Here is a 21682-nt window from a genome sequence, read left to right as displayed (position 1 = left end):
ACATATTTATTTGTATTTATTAATTAAATAACAAGTAAGAGTGCTATATTCGGCTGTGCCGAATCTTATATACCCTTCACCATAGTGTATTTTAAACATAATTGATCTTACAGTCTAGTTAATAAAAACATTAAAAAATTTTGAGTCGATTTAAGCCGAATGTTTCGGCGGCGGCTCAAGCAACTAAATATAGTTCGGCGGCGGCTAAGCTCCGACTCGAGGCCGGTCGACTTCGACCTCTGATTCATTGCTGGTAAACATTGACGAGACGTAGATTTTGTTTTTGTTTATCGTAAAAAAAATTGTTTTAAAAAGCAATTGGAAAAAATTTGTGTTAGTTTTAAATTTCAAACTTACATTATTCGCATAAAAATTATTGTACAATAACTCACAATCTACTCTCATATAATTGAAAACGTTTTAAATACTTTTTTCTATTCATCAAAAAATATATTTGGAAAACAAAAGGGAAAATTATTTTATTTTAACAAAAAATGCAAATCATATTTTTTTGCTGTGTATACTTTGTATGTTTGAATTCCAAACATACAAAAAAATACACAGCTGAATAAAACCAAATACATCTACACACACACGTGTACATCTTTTTCTATGTACAGTGTTTTTGTTGCTTTTTTAACAATTTTTTGATGAAATTTTCAGAGATTGTCTCGGATTTTTGCTCATATCTCCGTTATTTACCGACCGATTTTGCTGATTTTAAATAGCGATCTTCTCGAAAGCATGTCTAATAGAATTATTGAAGATTCAGACATCGCCGATATCTGGGGTCCTCTAAAAACTGATTTCAACAGAAAGACAGACAGACAGACGGACAGACGGACAGACAGACAGACAGACAGACAGACGGACATGGCTTAATCGACTCCGCTATCTATAAGGATCAAGAATATATATACTTTATAGGGTCGGAAAATTATATTATAGAAATTACAAACGGAATGACAAACTTATATATACCCTTCTCACGAAAGTGAAGGGTATAAAAATGTGGCAATTTTATATCTAGTGACCAAATCCAAAAAAAAAAAACGATTTTGATGAAATTTGCATCAAGATTAGTACATTTAAAAACAGAAAATTTGTTTCTATCCAATAGTGAAAATTTTATCAAAATCGATTTTTCCTGTTGGATCACTGATATGAAATTGCCCACATACATATTTATTAATAATAATATGTAGTGATACTTTAAGTTGTTTATTTCTACATTGGAATGTACATTTAAAAATAAACAAAACTAGAAATAGAAAAAATTAATAACGAACAAAATAATTCAACAAATACTGCAATTATTTTCATTTAGGAATAAAAAGTAATTTGTTCAAACGAGCTTTGTCATTATTAATGAAAAAAAACAGAAAAAATAAAATTGACACTCCAAACATACGTCTTTTAGAAATAGCTCTTTTTTAACTGCAATTCACTTGATCATTCAGTTTTACAGTGAATGTTACTGAAACAGGTCTTCAAATAAAATTACTTCGGAAAAACTGCTACAACAATTTTTTTTAACAAAGTTAATTTGAAAAAAAAACAATTACTAATATAAAAATACTACAATATGACGACGAGTTTTAAAATTAATGGTCAACCTTATACAGGTATTAATGGTAATTAGTAAAGTTATACTTTTATTATCTTAATTTTTTTTACAGTTAATTTGTCTGCTTTACCGGCTGATATTACTTTAAATACTTTTATAAGAGAACATGCTAAACTTACCGCCACAAAATTTATGTGCTTGGAAGGTGGTTGTGGTGCATGTGTGGTTGCTATTAAAGGAAAACATCCCGTCACTGGCGAAATGAAAACATGGGCTGCGAATTCGGTAAAGCATACATAGCTGTACATTAGATTGTGCCGAGGTGAAAATTTGTTTAATTTCTTATTCTGTAATTATTAAAATTTTCCATCAGCCATCGAAATCCCGATGTCAGTAATAATAATAATTTGTTTGAGATTAATCTCAAAATGTTACGAATTTTTCTTATTGCTTTCCAAAAAATATTTTTTATTTTTGTAAAGCATTCCTACAAAAAGTTGTCACCTCGACAATCTAATGTACATATACATGTATATGAAAAGTGGTATGAGTCCACTTTCAAAGAATGGGTTATAGATAGAGTAATGTACTTTTATATATGATCCTATTTTTATACCCTACACCACTTTAGTGGGGAGGGTATATTGGATTTCTGCTGATGTTTGTAACGGACAATAATATTGGTCCTATACCCACCTTTAAGTATACCAATCAGCTCAGAATAATTTTCTGAGCTGATTTTTAAAAACAGGTCTAGGAAATGTTATTAAATTTTACATCACATACATAAAAAGTACTCTAATCGCAATCTTACATTTCCCGTTAAAAAAAAGTGGACTCATACTTTCAAAAATAACAGTTGTATATATACATAAATATGTAAGTATATTTACAAGATAATTTTATTATTTAGTGCCTGACATTCTTAAATTGTTGTGCCAATTGGGAAATTACAACCAACGAAGGACTCGGAAATAAACGCATTGGATATCATCCTATACAAAAACGCTTGGCTAAAATGAATGGATCACAATGTGGATTCTGCACCTCTGGATTTATTATGAACATGTACGGTTTACTTGAATCCAAGGCTGGAAAAGTCAGCATGGCGGAGGTGGAAAATTCCTTCGGAGGCAATATATGTCGTTGTACCGGCTATAGACCCATTTTGGATGCCATGAAATCATTTGCTGTGGATAGTAATATTCAGGTTCCTGAAGAATGTCAAGATATTGAAGACCTTTTAAATAAAAAATGTCCCAAAACGGGGCAATTGTGTGCTGGCTCATGTCATAAACCCCTAAAATATTTGACATATGATGATGGGTGTGAATGGCATTGGCCAAAAGACCTCACTGAACTATTCGACATCCTTTCGAAGATCAACACAAATGACGAATATATGTTGGTAGCTGGCAACACAGCCCACGGCGTATACAGAAGATCAGAGAATATAAAACACTTCATTGATGTAAATGCTATAAGTGATTTAAAAAATCATGAGCTTACCAAAGATTACATTAAATTGGGTGCTAATTTAAGTCTAACTGAAACAATGGATATTTTTAATGAAGCTTCTAAGAAATCTGGTTTCGAATATTGTGAGCAATTATGGAATCACTTTGACCTAATAGCTAATATTCCTGTAAGAAATGTAAGTAGTGATTTTTATTAATCCAAAACTATATATAGATATGAATGTATGTTTGTATATACTAATATATATGTCAAAATCAAAAATTACAATTAATCGATAGTAAAAACATTATAAATAACTTTATATTTTTGTTAAGTTAACATTGTCGCAGCTAAAATTTTGATAGACAATATTTAAACAGCTTAACGTAAAATTTGTGCTGTTGTTCAAATAATTAAGTAAACAAATGCGAATTTTGAATCTTGTACATACATATTATGTTTGAATTTATTTTACTTTTATTGTTTATCAAATGTTTTATATTTTATGGGCCTTATTCATAACAAGGCATAACAAGGTTTATAAGACAATTTTTCATACAAAATTTGTTCAACAAACTTTTGATACCTTATTATGAATAAGGCAAAAGATGCTGCCTTAATATTATGAAAATCCTCAGAGTAGAAACTCTAACCCTTATTCACAAACAAAATTTTTATTTTATAAAAGGTTTATAAATTTGATTTCGTATGGAAAGTTGTTTGTAAATAAGAGGGCTATTGTATAAATTACATTTAAATGTCTTTAAATGTTTAATTGAAACTATATCTTAGTTAGGCACTTTAGCTGGAAATATTTCAACAAAGAAGAGTTATTCGGAATTTCCGTCTGATGTATTTATTACATTTGAAACATTAGATGCACAAGTGCTCGTAAATTTGGATGCAGTAAAACAGGAAACTATGTCGTTATCCGAGTTTTTAAAGAACAATACACCGAAAATGGTTATTAATGCATTCATATTAAAAGCTTATCCCAAGGAAAAATTTATATTTAAATCCTATAAGGTAAGATCAATTTGTGATCTATATTAATATGTATCACTCAATTATTTTGAGCATTTCTTTTTGAAGATAATGCCCCGTGCCCAAAATGCACACGCCTTTGTTAATGCAGGATTTTTATTTGATGTCGAAAAATCAGGAAAAGTTAATAATGTTCGCATTTGTTTTGGTGGCATAACACCAGAATTTGTTCATGCCTCTAGTGTAGAGGAGCTTCTCAAAGGCGAAATATTTCACGATAAGGCCGTGGTTGAGAAGATATTTGCGGAGCTGCAAAATATTTTGGAACCTAATGCCGTTTTACCTGATCCTTCTCCTGAATATCGTCGAAAACTGGCCTGCGGTCTCATGCTCAAATGTCTCCTAGATATTGCGCCAGCCGATAAAGTAAAACCAGAATTTAAAAGTGGAGGTCCAATATTAAAACGTGACCTCTCTTCGGGTTTACAAACATTTGAGTCTCAAAAAAATAATTATCCTATTACACAGCCATTACAAAAAGTTGAAGGTAGATTTATATTTAAAACTTTTATCTTTAAGATCGCACATATAACAACATTCTGTTTTTATTAGCAATAATTCAATGCTCCGGTGAAGCCACGTACATGAACGACGTTTTAACTACGGATGATTCTGTACATTGTGCATTTGTTAATGCTACAAAAGTCGGAGCATCTATCGAACAAATCGATGCATCCGAAGCCTTGAAAATGCCAGGTGTTATTGCATTTTTTTCAGCAAAAGATATACCTGGCTCAAATACCACTGTTGATCCCGAATTCGGCTACGAAGTTGAGGAATTGTTTACAGCCGAGATTGTACGCTATTATGATCAACCGCTGGGAATGGTTGTTGCTGTTTCAAGCGATATTGCTAATAGAGCAACTTCTAAAGTAAAAGTCATCTATTCAAAAGGTAGTGACTTGATAATGCCAACTTTGGCAGACGTTTTCGCTAATAATAGAATGGATCGAGTACATAATGTCGCTCCGTCGGATATTAAGGACATTAAATTAACTGATAATGCTGACATAACAGGAAAAGGTATCTTTGAAATGGGATTGCAGTACCATTTTACAATGGAACCGCAAACATGTATTGCAGTTCCATTCGAAGAAGGACTTCAAGTATGGGCCACCACTCAATGGATAGATCACACACAAAGTGTTATTTCGAAAATGCTGCAAATGAAGGCTGCTGACATTCAAATGAAAGTCAGACGTCTTGGAGGTGGATATGGTAGTAAGATCTCTCGGGGAAACGCTGTTGCTTGCGCCGCTTCACTAGCAGCATACAAACTTAACCGACCTGCACGTTTTGTGCAATCCATTGAATCTATGATGAATTCAAATGGCAAGCGATGGGGTTGTCGTTCAGATTATGAATTTCATGTTAAATCAAATGGCAAAATTGTTGGTTTAAAAAATATTTTTTATGAAGATGCTGGTTGCACCCTAAATGAAAATCCCGTACCAGACCTTTCAACATTATGCGCAAAAAACTGTTATGCATTCTCGGCAGACAATTACAAATTGGAGGGAAACTCTGTTATCACCGACGCTACCAGTTCCACTTGGTGTCGTGCCCCAGGTTCTGTTGAAGGTAATATTGATAAGAAATATTTACAACTATGATGATTAGATAAAACTTTTCTCTTCAAGGTATTGCTATGATTGAAAACATTTTGGAGCACATTGCTTTTGAGACAAATGTGGACCCTGCGGATGCCCGTCTTGTTAACTTACAATCAGGTCATAAAATGAATGAGTTATTGCCACGTTTTCTTAAAACGACTGAGTATAGGAAACGACGACAGGAAATTGACAGTTTTAATGAAAAAAATAGGTGGATTAAACGAGGTTTGGGTTTAGCAATTATTGATTACCCTCTTCTTTATTTTGGTCAGTATCCCGCTACAGTTTCCATTTATCACAGTGATGGTTCAGTGGTCATATCTCATGGGGGAATTGAAATGGGCCAAGGTAATATAATTTCTATAATTTCATATCTAGCTTTTTTTAATTATGTATTTTGTAATATAAAATTACAGGTATGAATACGAAAATAACACAGGTGGCAGCTTACGTATTAGGAATTCCAGTGGAATTTGTGAAAATTGAAGCTAGCGATACCTTGAATGGAGCTAATTCAATGGTTACTGGTGGAAGTGTGGGTAGTGAAAGTGTTTGTTTTGCTGTTCGAAAGGCTTGCAATACCTTAAACGACCGCTTAAAACCTATAAAAGAATCTCTGAAAAAAAACGCTACTTGGGCTGAAGTTGTGCAAGCAGCATGGGTAAAAAATATTAATCTAATTGCCAGCGATCATTATAAAGTAGGTGACATGCAAAACTATAATATTTATGGTTTATCTCTTACCGAACTTGAAGTAGATATTTTAACGGGCAATCACTTGATAAAACGAGTTGATATATTAGAAGATGCTGGTGAAAGTTTAAATCCTTTCATTGATATTGGGCAAATAGAAGGAGCATTCGTTATGTGCTTAGGCTATTGGCTAACTGAACAGCTGGTATATGACCGCACCACTGGCCAATTAATGACTAATCGCACGTGGAACTATAAACCTCCCGGTGCTAAGGATATTCCTATAGATTTTCGCATTGAACTTTTGCCTGGTAATCCGAACCCTGCTGGGTTTCTACGTTCTAAAGCAACAGGCGAACCTCCCAGTTGTCTAGCAATCAGCGCAATATTTGCTAAGGAACACGCGTTGCATTCGGCACGCAAGGACGCCGGTCTGAAGAAAGAATGGATTCGTTTTGGAGCACCAACTACTCCCGAAACGTTTGTTTTGAATGCTGGTAATGATATATCTACTTTCTCCTTACAATAATTAAATTTTTTTACACATTCATATACTTAATGTGCATACTTAAATAATTATATTGCTAATTAGCATTTTTTCTAATGTTAGCTTGCATTAATTTGCTAGCATATCAGAACATTTTACATTTAAAATTGTTGTGATATTTTTAATCAATAAACGAAGGTGTTGGTTTCATTATAACTTGAAATGCTATTTGATTCAAATATTTGTTACAACAGTTCAGTGTATGGATTTTAATTTTAATATCAAAGTAGGATACATTTTTTCACATACAGTACTCCCTGACACAGAAAAAATATGCACAACATTTTTCTTAATAACCGTTTGCTTAAAATTAATTTCGATTTTTTAAATATTTTTGTTTGTGCTTATAACGAACATGTCAGCATATGGAATACAACAATAAAACAAGTTTTGGAATGTTCTAAAATGAATTGATATAATTCTTATTTGGTTTATATCATTTAATGCATAAGTGTTTCAGTTTTCACAGTATAAAATAATAGTGACTAGAATGTGAAATAAAATTGTTGGAAGTATATACATAAATACTTTTATAGAATATTAGATTTTTTGTATATTTTTTAACAAAATTTTTATAGAATCAATAAAAAATTTTGTTTCAGTAAAATAATTGTTTGGAAATGCGGATATTTATGAAAGTTTTTGTAAATAGTATATTACTTTAATAAGAAAAATCCTGAAATTTTTTCAATAAAGAATTTACGAATTTTGAGCACTTAATTTTGCGAATATCGTGATCCTATTTAAGTAAAAAAAAAATTAAGAATTTTCTGTGTAATTTTGAATTTTATTTTCTTCTGTGCATTCAGTAGGTTTGTAACATTATATATGAAATTGGTATAAAATTGTATATATCGTCATATAAATCGCACGGCACTAACTAACTTGAATCTTGAGATAGCTTATTCTTCTCCTATGCATTTTTCAAAATGTTACATTGGGCGTTGTAGGAACACACTATTAATCTACAGTAAATTTATTTTCATTTGAAAGGATTATGAAACAAAACAGTACAATTCAATAAAATATTTCAAAACATAATTTTTGTATCACCAACCACTCTCTCTTTCACTATTGATAACCATAAGACAAAATATTAAAAAAAATACCGTAAAAACCAATGAAATAAAACTAATCTTATAAGATAGGTATTCTGACAACAAAATAATTGCTTTTGATTAAAATAATTAGACATTAATTTGTTTAAAATTTAAACTTTAAATATAATATTTTTATAAAAATATAAGCATTGTAAATAGTAAAAAATTAGATTTAAAACCAATCACTATTTTTAATTTTTTTTTTTGCGCGGGATATGATTACGATTTTGTGTTTTGACAACATTTTCTTGATTTCTTGTGAACTTGAAATGTTGTACAAGCCAGAACATACATAAATATAGTTCGCCTAGCTGATCATTGTATATAAGAATTACACACATAGACTGATATATAGCCTGAAAATGCACACATTCTCTTCCACTTTCCTCTCTCTATTTCTCACTCTCTCTTCATTGTTAATCTTATCAGATCGTTTGCAATAATACAATAATTTTTCAAATTCTTTCTAAAATAATATACAAAAAAAGCAAAAACAAACTAATTGTGTTGATGACTCTACATATTTTCAAATTATTTGTATAAACAATCGATCTCGGTTATGACGAACGGCAGGTATAATTACGTTTTCATCTTAACTGACATGTACATATAATCAAATTTACCGCACACGATCCGACTACCACAACATATTTGCTTGGCAATCTTTTGATAAATAATGTATATATAAACAATAACAATGAGGAAACTAAAAGTTGTGCTCAAAATTTGTTCTAAAAGCTTTTTAGAAATTATTATAAATAAAACCTTCATATGTGGTGCAATTATTCATAAATAATTAGTTTCTTTAAGCCGGATTCACAATGCTAGCAACATTTTCAGGACCACAATTTTACTATTTGATTTTGTAACATTTCTCTTAATAGTTTTTTATATAATATGCATGCCAATCTTTTCATTGATATTTTTTGTTTTTAAAATTATTATGAAATAAACGTTAACAAATTTTTCATACAAAATAAAACTGAAGTTCAAGTATGTTCAACTTTTCACACAACATTAGTTACATTTTTGTACTAAAAATGACAGGAAAATTATATGACAAATGATGATTAAGAAAAAGGGATAGACAAAAAACCAAATTGTTGCTAGCATTGTGAATGTTACTTTATATTTTAAAATTTTCGATAGTTTAAATATGTCAATATGCCTAATAAAAAAACATTTCTTTAAAATAAGTTGACAATATCAAATCATTCGATATAGTCGTGTTTTAATTTATTAAGTATATTTTTATTGTTATTTCGCCTTTGTAATTCTAATATTGTAATTATTGCGTATGACATATGTATGTTTGTGTTGTTTTCGATAGCTGGAGGGCTTTGTTAGCTTTTTCATTCACTGATATAACGTTATTTTTATAAGAATTTTCTCATTTAGAACTAATACCCTAACTTATCTACCGCTCTTACAGCCAAGAGACTCTCAAATGAAAAAGTGTATAATATTAATAAAAGACATTTCTATAGAAAACGTTTATTCATTCGCGTTCAAACTACATTTAAAGTTGAGATCTGGTGCGCAATAGTTTTGTACTTGAAACTGTAAAGCAAAATTATTTATTAAATATTGTTTATTCTTCCTTATATAACAAATTAAAAAAAAAGAAATCAGTCCGAACGCCAATTAAAAGCTTAAATAAAATGATAACGAAATTTTCTATAAATGGCAAACCCTATTCCGGTAAGTTATATGTTTATTTAATACTAGCTATACCCAGTGTGCTTCGCTACCCTCATCGTAATGGAATAAAATAAATATCATTATTGTAAATGTATATATATATATATCTGCAATATCAAAAATTCCCCTTTTAGAGAACTCTTTAAGTTTGATTGATTCTAGCCTCAATATTACAGAAAATTAGAAAAAACAGTTGAAGAACGAAAAAGTACCAGACAGTGCCTTTTTATACATTTTCATTAAATCAGAATGACGCATGTTTAATTTTCAACCAGAAACCAAAAAAATCGCATAAAGATTTTTATACAATCAGGAAGCTACATGTCCAATTTAATATTTTTAGGTTCAATATTATAGAAAATTCGAAAAGTATTAGTAAAAGAACAAAAAAGTACCAGAGTATGCTTTTTCAATTTTCGTTCAATTGGGATACTGCGTGTTTAATTTTATGTTTATATATTCAATATTTTAGAAAGCTCTAAAAGTACCAGTACCAGTGAAGTCCGGGCTCTACATACTTAATTTCATGTTTCTAGGTTTAATATTATAGGAAATTCAAAAAGTACCTTTTGAAGAACGAAAAAGTACCAAAAAGTCCCCTTTTATAGATTCTCATTTACTACGGGCTCTACATGCTTAATTTCATGTTTCTAGGTTAAATTTTATAGAAAACTCAAAAAGTACCTTTTGTAGAACGAAACAGTACCAAAAAGTCTCATTTTATAGATTCTCATTTACTACGGGCTCTACATGCTTAATTTCATGTTTCTAGGTTCAATATTATACAAAAATCCAAAAAGTACCATTTGAAGAACGAAAAAGTACCAAAAGTCCTCTTTTATAGGTTCTCACTTAATCCATCATCTCTACATACTTAATTTCATGTTTCTAGGTTCAATATTATAGGAAATTCAAAAAGTACCTTTTGAAGAACGAAAAAATACCAAAAAGTCCCGATTCTCATAAAAAGTACCTTTAAAAGTAACTTTGTAGAAAGTACCAAAAGTCTTTTATATATTCTTTTATATTTATCCTAATTTTATATCTATATTTAATTCATATTATACAAAAATATAAAAAAGTACCAAATCAAAAACCAAGAAGAAAAAAGTACCAAAAGTCCCCTTTTATAGGTTCTCACTTAATCTATCCTCTACATACTTAATTTCATGTTTCTAGGTTCAATATTATAGGAAATTCAAAAAGTACCTTTTGAAGAACGAAAAAATACCAAAAAGTCCCCTTTTATAGATTCTCATAAAAAGTACCTTTTGTAGAACGAAACAGTACCAAAAATTCTTCTTTTATATATTCTCATTTACTCCGGGCTCTACATGCTTAATTTCATGTTTCTAGGTTCAATATTATACAAAAATCCAAAAAGTACCTTTTGAAGAACGAAAATGTACCAAAAAGTCCCCTTTTATAGATTCTCATTTACTCCGGGCTCTACATACTTAATTTCATGTTTCTAGGTTCAATATTATAGGAAATTCAAAAAGTACCTTTTGAAGAACGAAAAAGTACCAAAAAGTCCCCTTTTATAGATTCTCATTTACTCCGGGCTCTACATGCTTAATTTCATGTTTCTAGGTTAAATTTTATAGAAAACTCAAAAAGTACCTTTTGTAGAACGAAACAGTACCAAAAAGTCTCATTTTATAGATTCTCATTTACTACGGGCTCTACATGCTAAATTTCATGTTTCTAGGTTCAATATTATACAAAAATCCAAAAAGTACCAAAAGAACACAAAAAAAAAAAAGTACCAAAAGTCCCCTTTTATATGTTCTCACTTAATCCATCCTCTACATACTTAATTTCATGTTTCTAGGTTCAAAAGTACCATCCTCTACATACTTAATTTCATGTTTCTAGGTTCAATATTATAGGAAATTCAAAAAGTACCTTTTGAAGAACGAAAAAATACCAAAAAGTCCCCCTTTATAGATTCTCATAAAAAGTACCTTTTGTAGAACGAAACAGTACCAAAAAGTCTCCTTTTATATATTCTCATTTACAGTACCAAAAAGTCTCATTTTATAGATTCTCATTTACTACGGGCTCTACATGCTTAATTTCATATTTCTAGGTTCAATATTATACAAAAATCCAAAAAGTACCTTTTGAAGAACGAAAAAGTACCAAAAGTCCCCTTTTATAGGTTCTCACTTAATCCATCCTCTACATACTTAATTTCATGTTTCTAGGTTCAATATTGTAGGAAATTCAAAAAGTACCTTTTGAAGAACGAAAAAGTACCAAAAAGTCCCCTTTATAGATTCTCATTTACTCCGGGGTCTACATGCTTAATTTCATTTTTCTAGGTTAAATTTTATAGAAAACTCAAAAAGTACCTTTTGTAGAACGAAAAAGTACCAAAAAGTCCGCTTTTACAGATTCTCATTTTCTACGTGCTCTACATGCTTAATTTCATGTTTCTAGGATCAATATTATAAAAAACACAAAAAGTACCTTTTGAAGACCGAAAAAATACCAAAAAGTGCCCTTTTATAGTTTCTCACTTAATCTAGGCTCTAAACGCTTAATTTCATGTTTCTAGGTTCAATATTATAGAAAATTTAAAATGTACCTTTTAAAGAATGGAAAAGTACCAAAAAGTCCCCTTTTATAGGTCCTCACTTAATCCGGGCTCTACATGCTTAATTTCACGTTTCTAGGTTCAATATTATACAAAAATCCAAAAAGTACCTTTTGAAGAAAGAAAAGGTTTCAAAAAGTCCCCTTTTATATGTTCGCACTTAATCCAGGCTCTACATACTTAATTTCATGTTTCTAGGTTCAATATTATAAAAAATTCAAAAAGTACCTTTTGATGAACGAAAAGTCCCCTTTTATAGATTCTCATTTACTCCGGGCTCTACATGCTTAGTTTCATGTTTCTAGGTTAAATTTTATAGAAAACTCAAAAAGTATCTTTTGTAGAACGAAACAGTACCAAAAAGTCTCCTTTTATAGATTCTCATTTACTCTGGGCTCTACATGCTTAATTTCATGTTCCTAGGTTCAATATTATACAAAAATCCAAAAAAGTACCTTTTGAAGAACGAAAAAGTACCAAAAGTCCCTTTTATAGGTTCTCACTTAATCCATCCTCTACATACTTAATTTCATGTTTCTAGGTTCAATATTATAGGAAATTCAAAAAGTACCTTTTGAAGAACGAAAAAGTACCAAAAAGTCCCCTTTTATAGATTCTCATTTACTCCGGGCTCTAAATACTAAATACTAAATTTCATGTTTCTAGGTTCAATATTATAGGAAATTCAAAAAGTACCTTTTGAAGAACGAAAAAGTACCAAAAAATCCCCTTTTATAGATTCTCATTTACTCCGGGCTCTACATGCTTAATTTCATGTTTCTAGGTTCAATATTATACAAAAATCCAAAAAGTACCATTTGAAGAGCGAAAAAGTACCAAAAGTCCCTTTTATAGGTTCTCACTTAATCCATCCTCTACATACTTAATTTCATGTTTCTAGGTTCAATATTATAGGAAATTCAAAAAGTACCTTTTGAAGAACGAAAAAGTACCAAAAAGTCCCCTTTTATAGATTCTCATTTACTCCGGGCTATACATACTTATATTTCATGTTTCTAGCTTCAATATTATAGGAAATTCAAAAAGTACCTTTTGAAGAACGAAAAAGTACCAAAAAGTCCCCTTTTATAGATTCTCATTTACTCCGGGCTCTACATGCTTAATTTCATGTTTCTAGGTTCAATATTATACAAAAATCCAAAAAGTACCATTTGAAGAACGAAAAAGTACCAAAAGTCCCCTTTTATAGTTTCTCACTTAATCTATCCTCTACATACTTAATTTCATGTTTCTAGGTTCAATATTATAGGAAATTCAAAAAGTACCTTTTGAAGAACGAAAAAATACCAAAAAGTCCCCTTTTATAGATTCTCATAAAAAGTACCTTTTGTAGAACGAAACAGTACCAAAAATTCTCTTTTATATATTCTCATTTACTCCGGGCTCTACATGCTTAATTTCATGTTTCTAGGTTCAATATTATACAAAAATCCAAAAAGTACCTTTTGAAGAACGAAAATGTACCAAAAAGTCCCCTTTTATAGATTCTCATTTACTCCGGGCTCTACATGCTTAATTTCATTAACGAATATAAAAATTCTATTCCAAAATGTTGCAACATCGTAGTGGGAGCCCGTTATTACGTATTTATATGTATAAGTTAATAAACCAAAATCAATGTTTTATGAAAAAAGTACCAAAAATAGGTACAATTTTCACCCCTTAAACATCCGAATAACCAAAAAGTACTAAATTTATATTTTTATTTTTTCGTCAAGTTATGAAGGAGTCAAAAATATTGTTTGAATGTTCACTGGTTTGAAAGATACATGGGGTGCAAAAAAAGTACCAAAATACAGTTTTTACCCGTTTATTCCCTAAAGGGGCCGAAATTGAAAAAAGTACCAGACACCTGTCCGCTTATTTTTTAAATGAACGACGATAAGCTTTAAACTATTTTTGTATCTTTTCTAGTTTAGGAGATATGAGGTTACCGATTTTACCCGTTTTTACCCTTTTTTACCCCCTAAACATTCGAATTTCCAAAAATCCCGTCTTAGTGGATCTATTTGGTGGGAGACCAACCCCCTGTCCAAATTTCAGCTCTTTAGCTTTAACCGTTTAGGCTGTGCGATGATGAATCAGTCAATCAGTCAGTCAGTCAGTCAGTCAGTCAGTAACGTTAGAATTTTATATATATAGATTAAATATGTATGTTTCTATTTATCGTTTTGATTTTCAGTAAATTTGGAAAGTTTACCAGCTGACATAACTTTGAATACATTTATTCGGGATTATGCTGGTTTACCTGGTACCAAATTCATGTGCCAAGAAGGCGGATGTGGTGTTTGCATTTGCGTTGCTACTGGAAAACATTCGGTTACTGGGGAGATCAAAACATGGGCTTTAAACTCTGTAAGTTCGCTACATAGAAAATATATAGTCAGGAATTTATTAATTCTTTATTTAAAACAGTGTCTCACGCTATTAAATACTTGTCTGGATTTAGAAATTACGACATGTGAGGGTATCGGTAATAAACGCGATGGCTTCCATCCCATTCAAAAAAGACTTGCTAAAATGAATGGCACTCAATGTGGTTACTGCTCACCGGGATTCGTTATGAATATGTATGGACTGTTAAGAAGCAAAAATTGTAAAGTAACCATGGAAGAGGTAGAAAACTCATTTGGGGGCAATATATGCCGTTGTACAGGTTATCGACCAATTCTAGATGCAATGAAATCATTGGCTGTAGATAGTAACATTAAAATTCCCGAAGAATGTCAAGATATTGAAGACCTGTCTAATAAAACTTGTCCCAAGACTGGACAAAGTTGTAGCGGCAACTGCAAAGATAAAAGAAAGCAATATATTTCCTTGTCCTATGACAGCGGTGAACAATGGTTCTGGCCCAACTCATTGGATGAAATATTTAAAATATTCTCTGAACTAAAGGGGAAGGAATACTCTCTAGTATCTGGAAATACGGCTCATGGTGTTTTCCGACGCTCTAGTTCTATTCGAACATTTATCGACATTAATTCCATACCTGAATTACATGATTACAAATTAACAACAAATTCTTTGAGATTAGGTGGTAACTTAAGTCTTACTGAAACGATGGAAATATTTGAGAAAGCAGCAATGTCAAAAGGATTTGAGTACTGCAAGAAACTTTGGAAACATTTTGATTTAGTTGCTAATGTGCCAGTAAGAAATGTAAGTCATTTGGTTTAATCAAAAATTAAAGGGCTTTTAGATAAGATAAATAACAAATGCAATTATTTGATCACATCTATTTCAGATGGGTACTTTAGCGGGTAACTTATCTATGAAACACCAGCACCCCGAATTCCCTTCTGATGTATACTTAGTGTTTGAAGCACTCGACGTACATGTAGTTGTACAGGAGTCATTTAATGAAGAATGCGTTCTTTCACTCTCAGAATATCTAAAAACTCCAATGACCAATAAGATAATTAAATGTTTTGATTTGAAACCTTATAGTAGTGAGGAGTACATTTTCGATTCGTACAAGGTTTGTTTTATATACATAAGTATTTAAAAAATATTAAGCCATTATAGTAAATTTTTTATTTTAGATAATGCCAAGAGCCCAAAACGCACATGCCTATGTAAATGCAGCTATACTAATCCAGGCACGTAAACCTAATTATATAGTTAAGTCTACACGTATATGTTATGGTGGTATCAATCCAGGTTTTGCAAGAGCTCTTCAGTTGGAGACATATTTATTAAATAAGCCCCTATTTGAATTGTCTACTATTAAAGAAGCTCTAACATTATTGCAAACTGAATTAAAAGCTGATATAGTTTTGCCAGAACCTTCTCCAGAGTACAGAGTTAAATTAGCTCAGGGTTTATTCTATAAATTTTTATTGGCTTATGCTCCTTCCAATAAACTTGATTCAAAATACATATCTGGCGGTAATATTCTCAACAGACCTGTTTCTAGCGGCAGGCAAATATTTGAAAAAAATGAACATGATTATCCTGTAAAAAAACCTACGGAGAAACATGAAGGTCTCTTGCAGTGCTCTGGCGAAGCAATATTTACCAACGATTTACCTCCTCAGTCACAGCAACTTTGGGCTGCCTTTTTTTCGGCTAAGAAGGTTGGTGCTACAGTGATTGACATTGATTCAACTGAGGCAATGAAATTACCTGGTGTAGTGGCTGTATTTACAGCTAAAGATGTACCTGGAAAAAATCTTATTTCCGTACCAGACAACTTTTTCTTTGTCGAAGAGGAGGAACTTTTCTTAACTGGAGAAGTCAAATTTTATAACCAACCGGTTGGTATTGTAGTGGCCGAATCAAATACTTTGGCATATAAAGCAGCTGAATTGATCAAAATTAAGTATGAGGGCAGCACCAAAGAAGTATTTTCCACCCTTAGGGAAGTTTTAAATGGTGGGCCATCAAACAGGATACAACATTCTATTAAATCTGATGCTACAGAAGATGCAATGAAAACGGACAATTATGATTTAGAGATGAAAGGTGAACTGGAAATGGGGTTACAATATCATTTCTTCATGGAACCTCATAGCACTGTAGCCATACCTTCTGAAGGTGGCATTCAATTGTATGTTGCTACGCAGTGGATGGACTTGGTTCAAATTGTGGTTTCAAATCTACTGAACCTGAAAAATAATGAAGTTCAAGTTATAACCCGTCGCCTTGGTGGTGGTTATGGTGGTAAGGCCACGCGTTGTAATCCTGTCGCTTGTAGCGCTGCTTTGGCAGCCTACAAACTGAACAGACCAGTCCGTTTTGTTCAATCTATTGAGTCAATGATGGATACTTTAGGCAAAAGGTGGCCATGCAATGTGGACTACAATTTTTATGTGAAAGAGTCGGGTAAATTCGTCAAACTAATTTCTAAATTTTATGAAGACGCTGGATATTCTCCTAATGAATCTCCAATGGGTCATACCTTGCTGGTATCAAAAAACTGTTATGACTTCACTTCAGACAACTTTATCTTGGATGGCTATATGGTGTTGACCGATTCTCCAAATAATACAGCATGCAGAGCCCCGGGTTCTGTAGAAGGCATAGCTATGATAGAAAATATCATAGAACATGCAGCCTTTGAATTGGGTCTGGATCCCTTAGAGATTCGACTGACTAATTTAATTCCTGGGCACAAAATGGCGTCCATGATACCACGATTTATCGACTCAACTCAATATAAAATAAGAAGACAAGAAATCATTGAGTTCAATAAGCAAAACCGATGGATTAAACGAGGTATTGGTTTGGCTACTATGGAATATCATATTGGTTATTTTGGACAATTCCCTGCAACTGTAGCAATTTATCATGGTGATGGTACAGTTGTTATTACACATGGCGGCATAGAAATGGGTCAGGGCATGAACACAAAAATTGCTCAAGTAGCAAGTCACACATTGGACATTCCTCTAGAGTTAATTCGAATTGAGGGCAGTAATAGCATTAACGGCGCTAATTCAATGGTAACAGGAGGTTCAATTGGTAGTGAAACTGTTTGCTTTGTAAGTACTATTTTATAAATGTTGTTTTATTATGCATCAATCCAATAAAACTTTTTTATAATGCCCCAATTAGGCTGTGCGCAAATGTTGCAATGCGTTGAATGAACTTCTCAAACCTATTAAGGAAGAACTAAAAGATCCTAATTGGAAGAGTATAATAAATGAAGCTCATAATCGTAATTTAAATTTAATAGCAAGTGATGGCTGTAAAACTGGTGAAATGGACCCATATACTGTGTGTTCACTTGGTCTCACTGAAGTTGAACTAGATGTCTTAACAGGAAATTATCTCGTCAAACGCGTAGACATATTGCAGGATGCTGGAGAAAGTTTAAATCCAAATGTTGATGTTGGACAGGTAGAAGGCGCATTTGTAATGGGTTTAGGCTACTGGACAACCGAACTCTGTGTCACAGACAAAACCACTGGAGAACTTAAAACAAATCGTACATGGAACTACAAACCACCTGGAGCTAAAGATATTCCAATAGATTTTCGTATTGAACTTTTGGCACAAAGTCCAAATCCGGCAGGTTTTATGAGATCAAAAGGTAAGTAGACAGTGATTTCTTAACCAATGACATATATCTCTAAGTATGTAATTACACATTTACTTTTTTAGCAACTGGAGAACCTTCCATATGCTTGCCAGTTAATGTAGCTTTTGCTCTACAACAGGCAATGCAATCAGCACGAGATGATGCTGAATTGCCGAAGAAATGGATAACTTTAAGAGCCCCTATGACACCCGATTATATTCTTTTAAATTGTGGAACGGATGTCACCATGATGACTCTAGCAAACAAGTACTAAACTGTAGAAGTACTAAACTTTTATTCGATATTAAATGTATTAAATGTATGCATTTTAAATTATAAATGTATTTTAATCGTTGTTAACTTTTTATGTTAAATAAAAATCAATTAACAAGTTTATGTATGTATGTATGCATGCATGTATGTATGTATGTATGTATGTATGTATGTATGTATGTATGTATGTATGTATGTATGTATGTATGTATGTATGTATTTATGTATGTATGTATGTATGTATGTATGTATGTATGTATGTATGTATGTATGTATGTATGTATGTATGTATGTATGGACTTATTTTGTAAAATACCGCAGGTATGTATATACACAGACCAAAAATAAAATAAATGTTGGTTATCTATAACCAAAACAATATTGGTTGCTAAATAATAGTTGATGGAGTAGCCTTAAGCTTCTTCTAGACATACAGGAACTTTAAACATACGAACAAACCCCTGCAGTTCGGCGGAAAAGTCCCAAACTTTCTTTTAAATATTTAGGGATATCCCTAGCTACTGACTGTACAGCTGTTTTAGCATTTTTTTGTCCTACAAGAAAGTCAATCGTTACCCCATACAAAAATCGTAAATTCGTTTTTTTATGTATCCATTCCCTTCCTTAAAAAAGAAGAATAAGAAAGTATGAGTGTATACCAAATAACGAATATACTTTACAAACGAATCATTAATTCCCATATTCATAAATGCTTAATAAAGTTATTGATAATTTATTGTAAGAATTTTGTATGGAAAATGTGCGTAATAAACTTAAAATAAGCGATTAATATCTTTAAAGATGAATTCATAAATGATTGACTGAATGGTGTGTGACAATATTAATGAACTAAACACAGATAAAAAAATTAGTACCTAGCGCTCATTTTATTTATACATATATATGTACATGTATAAGTCGGAATAAATCACTTGTATCCTCTGGGCATGCGCACAACATAAATCAATGATATCAATATTTTTTACATCACAGGAAACAAAAACATTTTCAATTGTCAACAATTAGTAAACTTTTTTATTTACATTTCCTCAAACAGTTTTTATTGAATTAAGTGTAAATAACTCATTCATACAATTATTCCTTAAGTCGCCTAAATACAATATAATACATAAATGCATACATATGTACATATTCATAAGAGTGAGTGTCTCATGTAAGCGTGTGCGTAAGCATATGTATTTATTTTATGAACTTAGCTGTCAAAGTGTTTTTGGCTTAAGGTGCCAAAACTGTCAAATTGTGTGAAAATTTATGGATTTTTGTGGTCGCCCATGTTGTATTTTATAATTTTTTTTAAACGTACAAGCAAACTACCAAAATATGTATGTATTCACAATTTAATTTTACACAAGCTTAAGATTTTCTATGTACATATTTGCATTAATATGCAGTACAAGTATAAAAGTGGCTCATGAAGAATGTCTATAATGCAAACAAATGTCATATATCATACTTAAAAGAACCACACCTCTTATAAAAAATAAAACTAAAATTTAGTTTACATTAATTTCCTCATACTGCACAGTGAGACATTTGTCACTTAGAACGACAAACTTCTCCAAGCGTTCCAAATGAAAATAAGCAATATAAGTCTGCTGTCACGCCCATTTTTTTACAAGTATATATTGAATAAAAATAAATTTTTGGTTATAGGTATCTCAAAACCTTTTTCAAGTTTTATAAATTTTTAGAAAGACAATTGTGTAAAGATTAAAATTCGAGCACATCTAATGACAAATGTTATTTGAACCTATATCCTTTCAAACACATTTTCAAAGTTTAGGGACTTTAAACTTCTGTATTAATATTTAGGGTTTTTAGTTACTGCTAACTCGAATAACAAGCAAGTACTTCTTTCTCGTTTTTGTCGTTCTAAAAGTGCTAAATGTCTCACTGTGGTACTTGTTCCAATTTTTTTAAATTTAAAAAGTGTCTCTTTTTATAAAGACTCAAATAAACTACTAATTTCAGTTAAAATAAATTTATTTCAGAACATTATAAGCATTAAAGTCTTTTTCTGAAATGGACCGTATATGGAGGGTAGGGCCAATTGTGATACACAATATAAAATTAATAAAAACATTCAATTTTGTAAAAAAAATAAAATTTTTTACCGGTTAACTGAGACATATTTTAAAAAAACCGAAATATGCAATAAAACAGTTTTTTCGGTTAATCGGGTAACCGATTTATAAACACTATATGTGTTGAAAATACAATATGTGAGAAGAGCGTAAGGTTATTGTTGTAAAAAACGTCACAATTTCACTTCTTGGTGTTCTGTGTTTCAGAATATAATAAGTTTTTGACACTCAGTACGTTTCTCCTGAAAACAATTTTAACCATTTTTATAACAAATAAGTCTTCAATATTTGCTCAATTTTACATTTTCCAACTCTACCTTAAATATAAAATAACGACAATTAATGCAAAATGAAACAAAACACACGAAAAACCAACAAAGTACACAAAGCAATAAAACCAACAAACAACCACACTTTTGGTTCAAGGACGAACGCTATTGAAAATGATTGAAATCGATTTATTATTTCTCCTAGCCCCCATACAACCGTACCCTCGAATCGGGCCTTTATTTATATTATATAATATTTTATAATGTCAACAAAAATTAGTTTTATAGAACAATAAATGACAATACTAATTTTTATAGTGATCGGGCCTCATTTGACCCTAGCTCTCATACAAACTCCCTTTCAGAAAATGACTTGAAGGTCAAAATTAACTTATAATTACTAATAAAACGATTAAAATCTACATAAATGACTTTGAAGTATACGTAAATTTAACTACCAAAATTTATAAGGATAGGCCCATATTTACCCCTACCCCCTATGAGCCCTCTTGTAGAAAATCTCTATTTTTGTCAACAATAAGTAAAACGATTCCACAATAAAACAAATTAAATGCTTTAGTTTTTAAAAAATAATCCAATTTTATATCATATGGTCGACAATGTCCGACTATAAATTCATACTTGTTTCCTTATATCTCCGTTA

General features: G+C 31.3%; 2 protein-coding genes across 2 annotated transcripts; both read left to right on the top strand.

Moving 5' to 3' along the window:
* Positions 1–1344: 1344 nt before the first annotated feature.
* LOC111674526 (indole-3-acetaldehyde oxidase-like) lies at positions 1345–7085 on the top strand. The gene is made up of 8 exons (XM_023435145.2): positions 1345–1625; positions 1680–1852; positions 2481–3221; positions 3818–4051; positions 4118–4556; positions 4622–5650; positions 5710–6030; positions 6099–7085. The coding sequence occupies exons 1-8, from the start codon at positions 1586–1588 to the stop codon at positions 6902–6904; spliced, it is 3783 nt and encodes a 1260-aa protein (XP_023290913.2). The 5' UTR covers positions 1345–1585; the 3' UTR covers positions 6905–7085.
* A 2412-nt stretch (positions 7086–9497) lies between these two features.
* LOC111674521 (indole-3-acetaldehyde oxidase-like) lies at positions 9498–18765 on the top strand. Its single transcript, XM_023435142.2, has 7 exons — positions 9498–9723; positions 14529–14701; positions 14762–15508; positions 15594–15827; positions 15892–17832; positions 17906–18383; positions 18455–18765. The coding sequence occupies exons 1-7, from the start codon at positions 9684–9686 to the stop codon at positions 18643–18645; spliced, it is 3804 nt and encodes a 1267-aa protein (XP_023290910.2). The 5' UTR covers positions 9498–9683; the 3' UTR covers positions 18646–18765.
* The last annotated feature ends 2917 nt before the right edge of the window (positions 18766–21682 follow it).

This window comes from Lucilia cuprina, chromosome 4, assembly GCF_022045245.1.
Source record: "Lucilia cuprina isolate Lc7/37 chromosome 4, ASM2204524v1, whole genome shotgun sequence".
Taxonomy (NCBI): Eukaryota; Metazoa; Arthropoda; class Insecta; order Diptera; family Calliphoridae; genus Lucilia; species Lucilia cuprina.
This window is presented reverse-complemented; position numbering and strand designations above follow the sequence as displayed.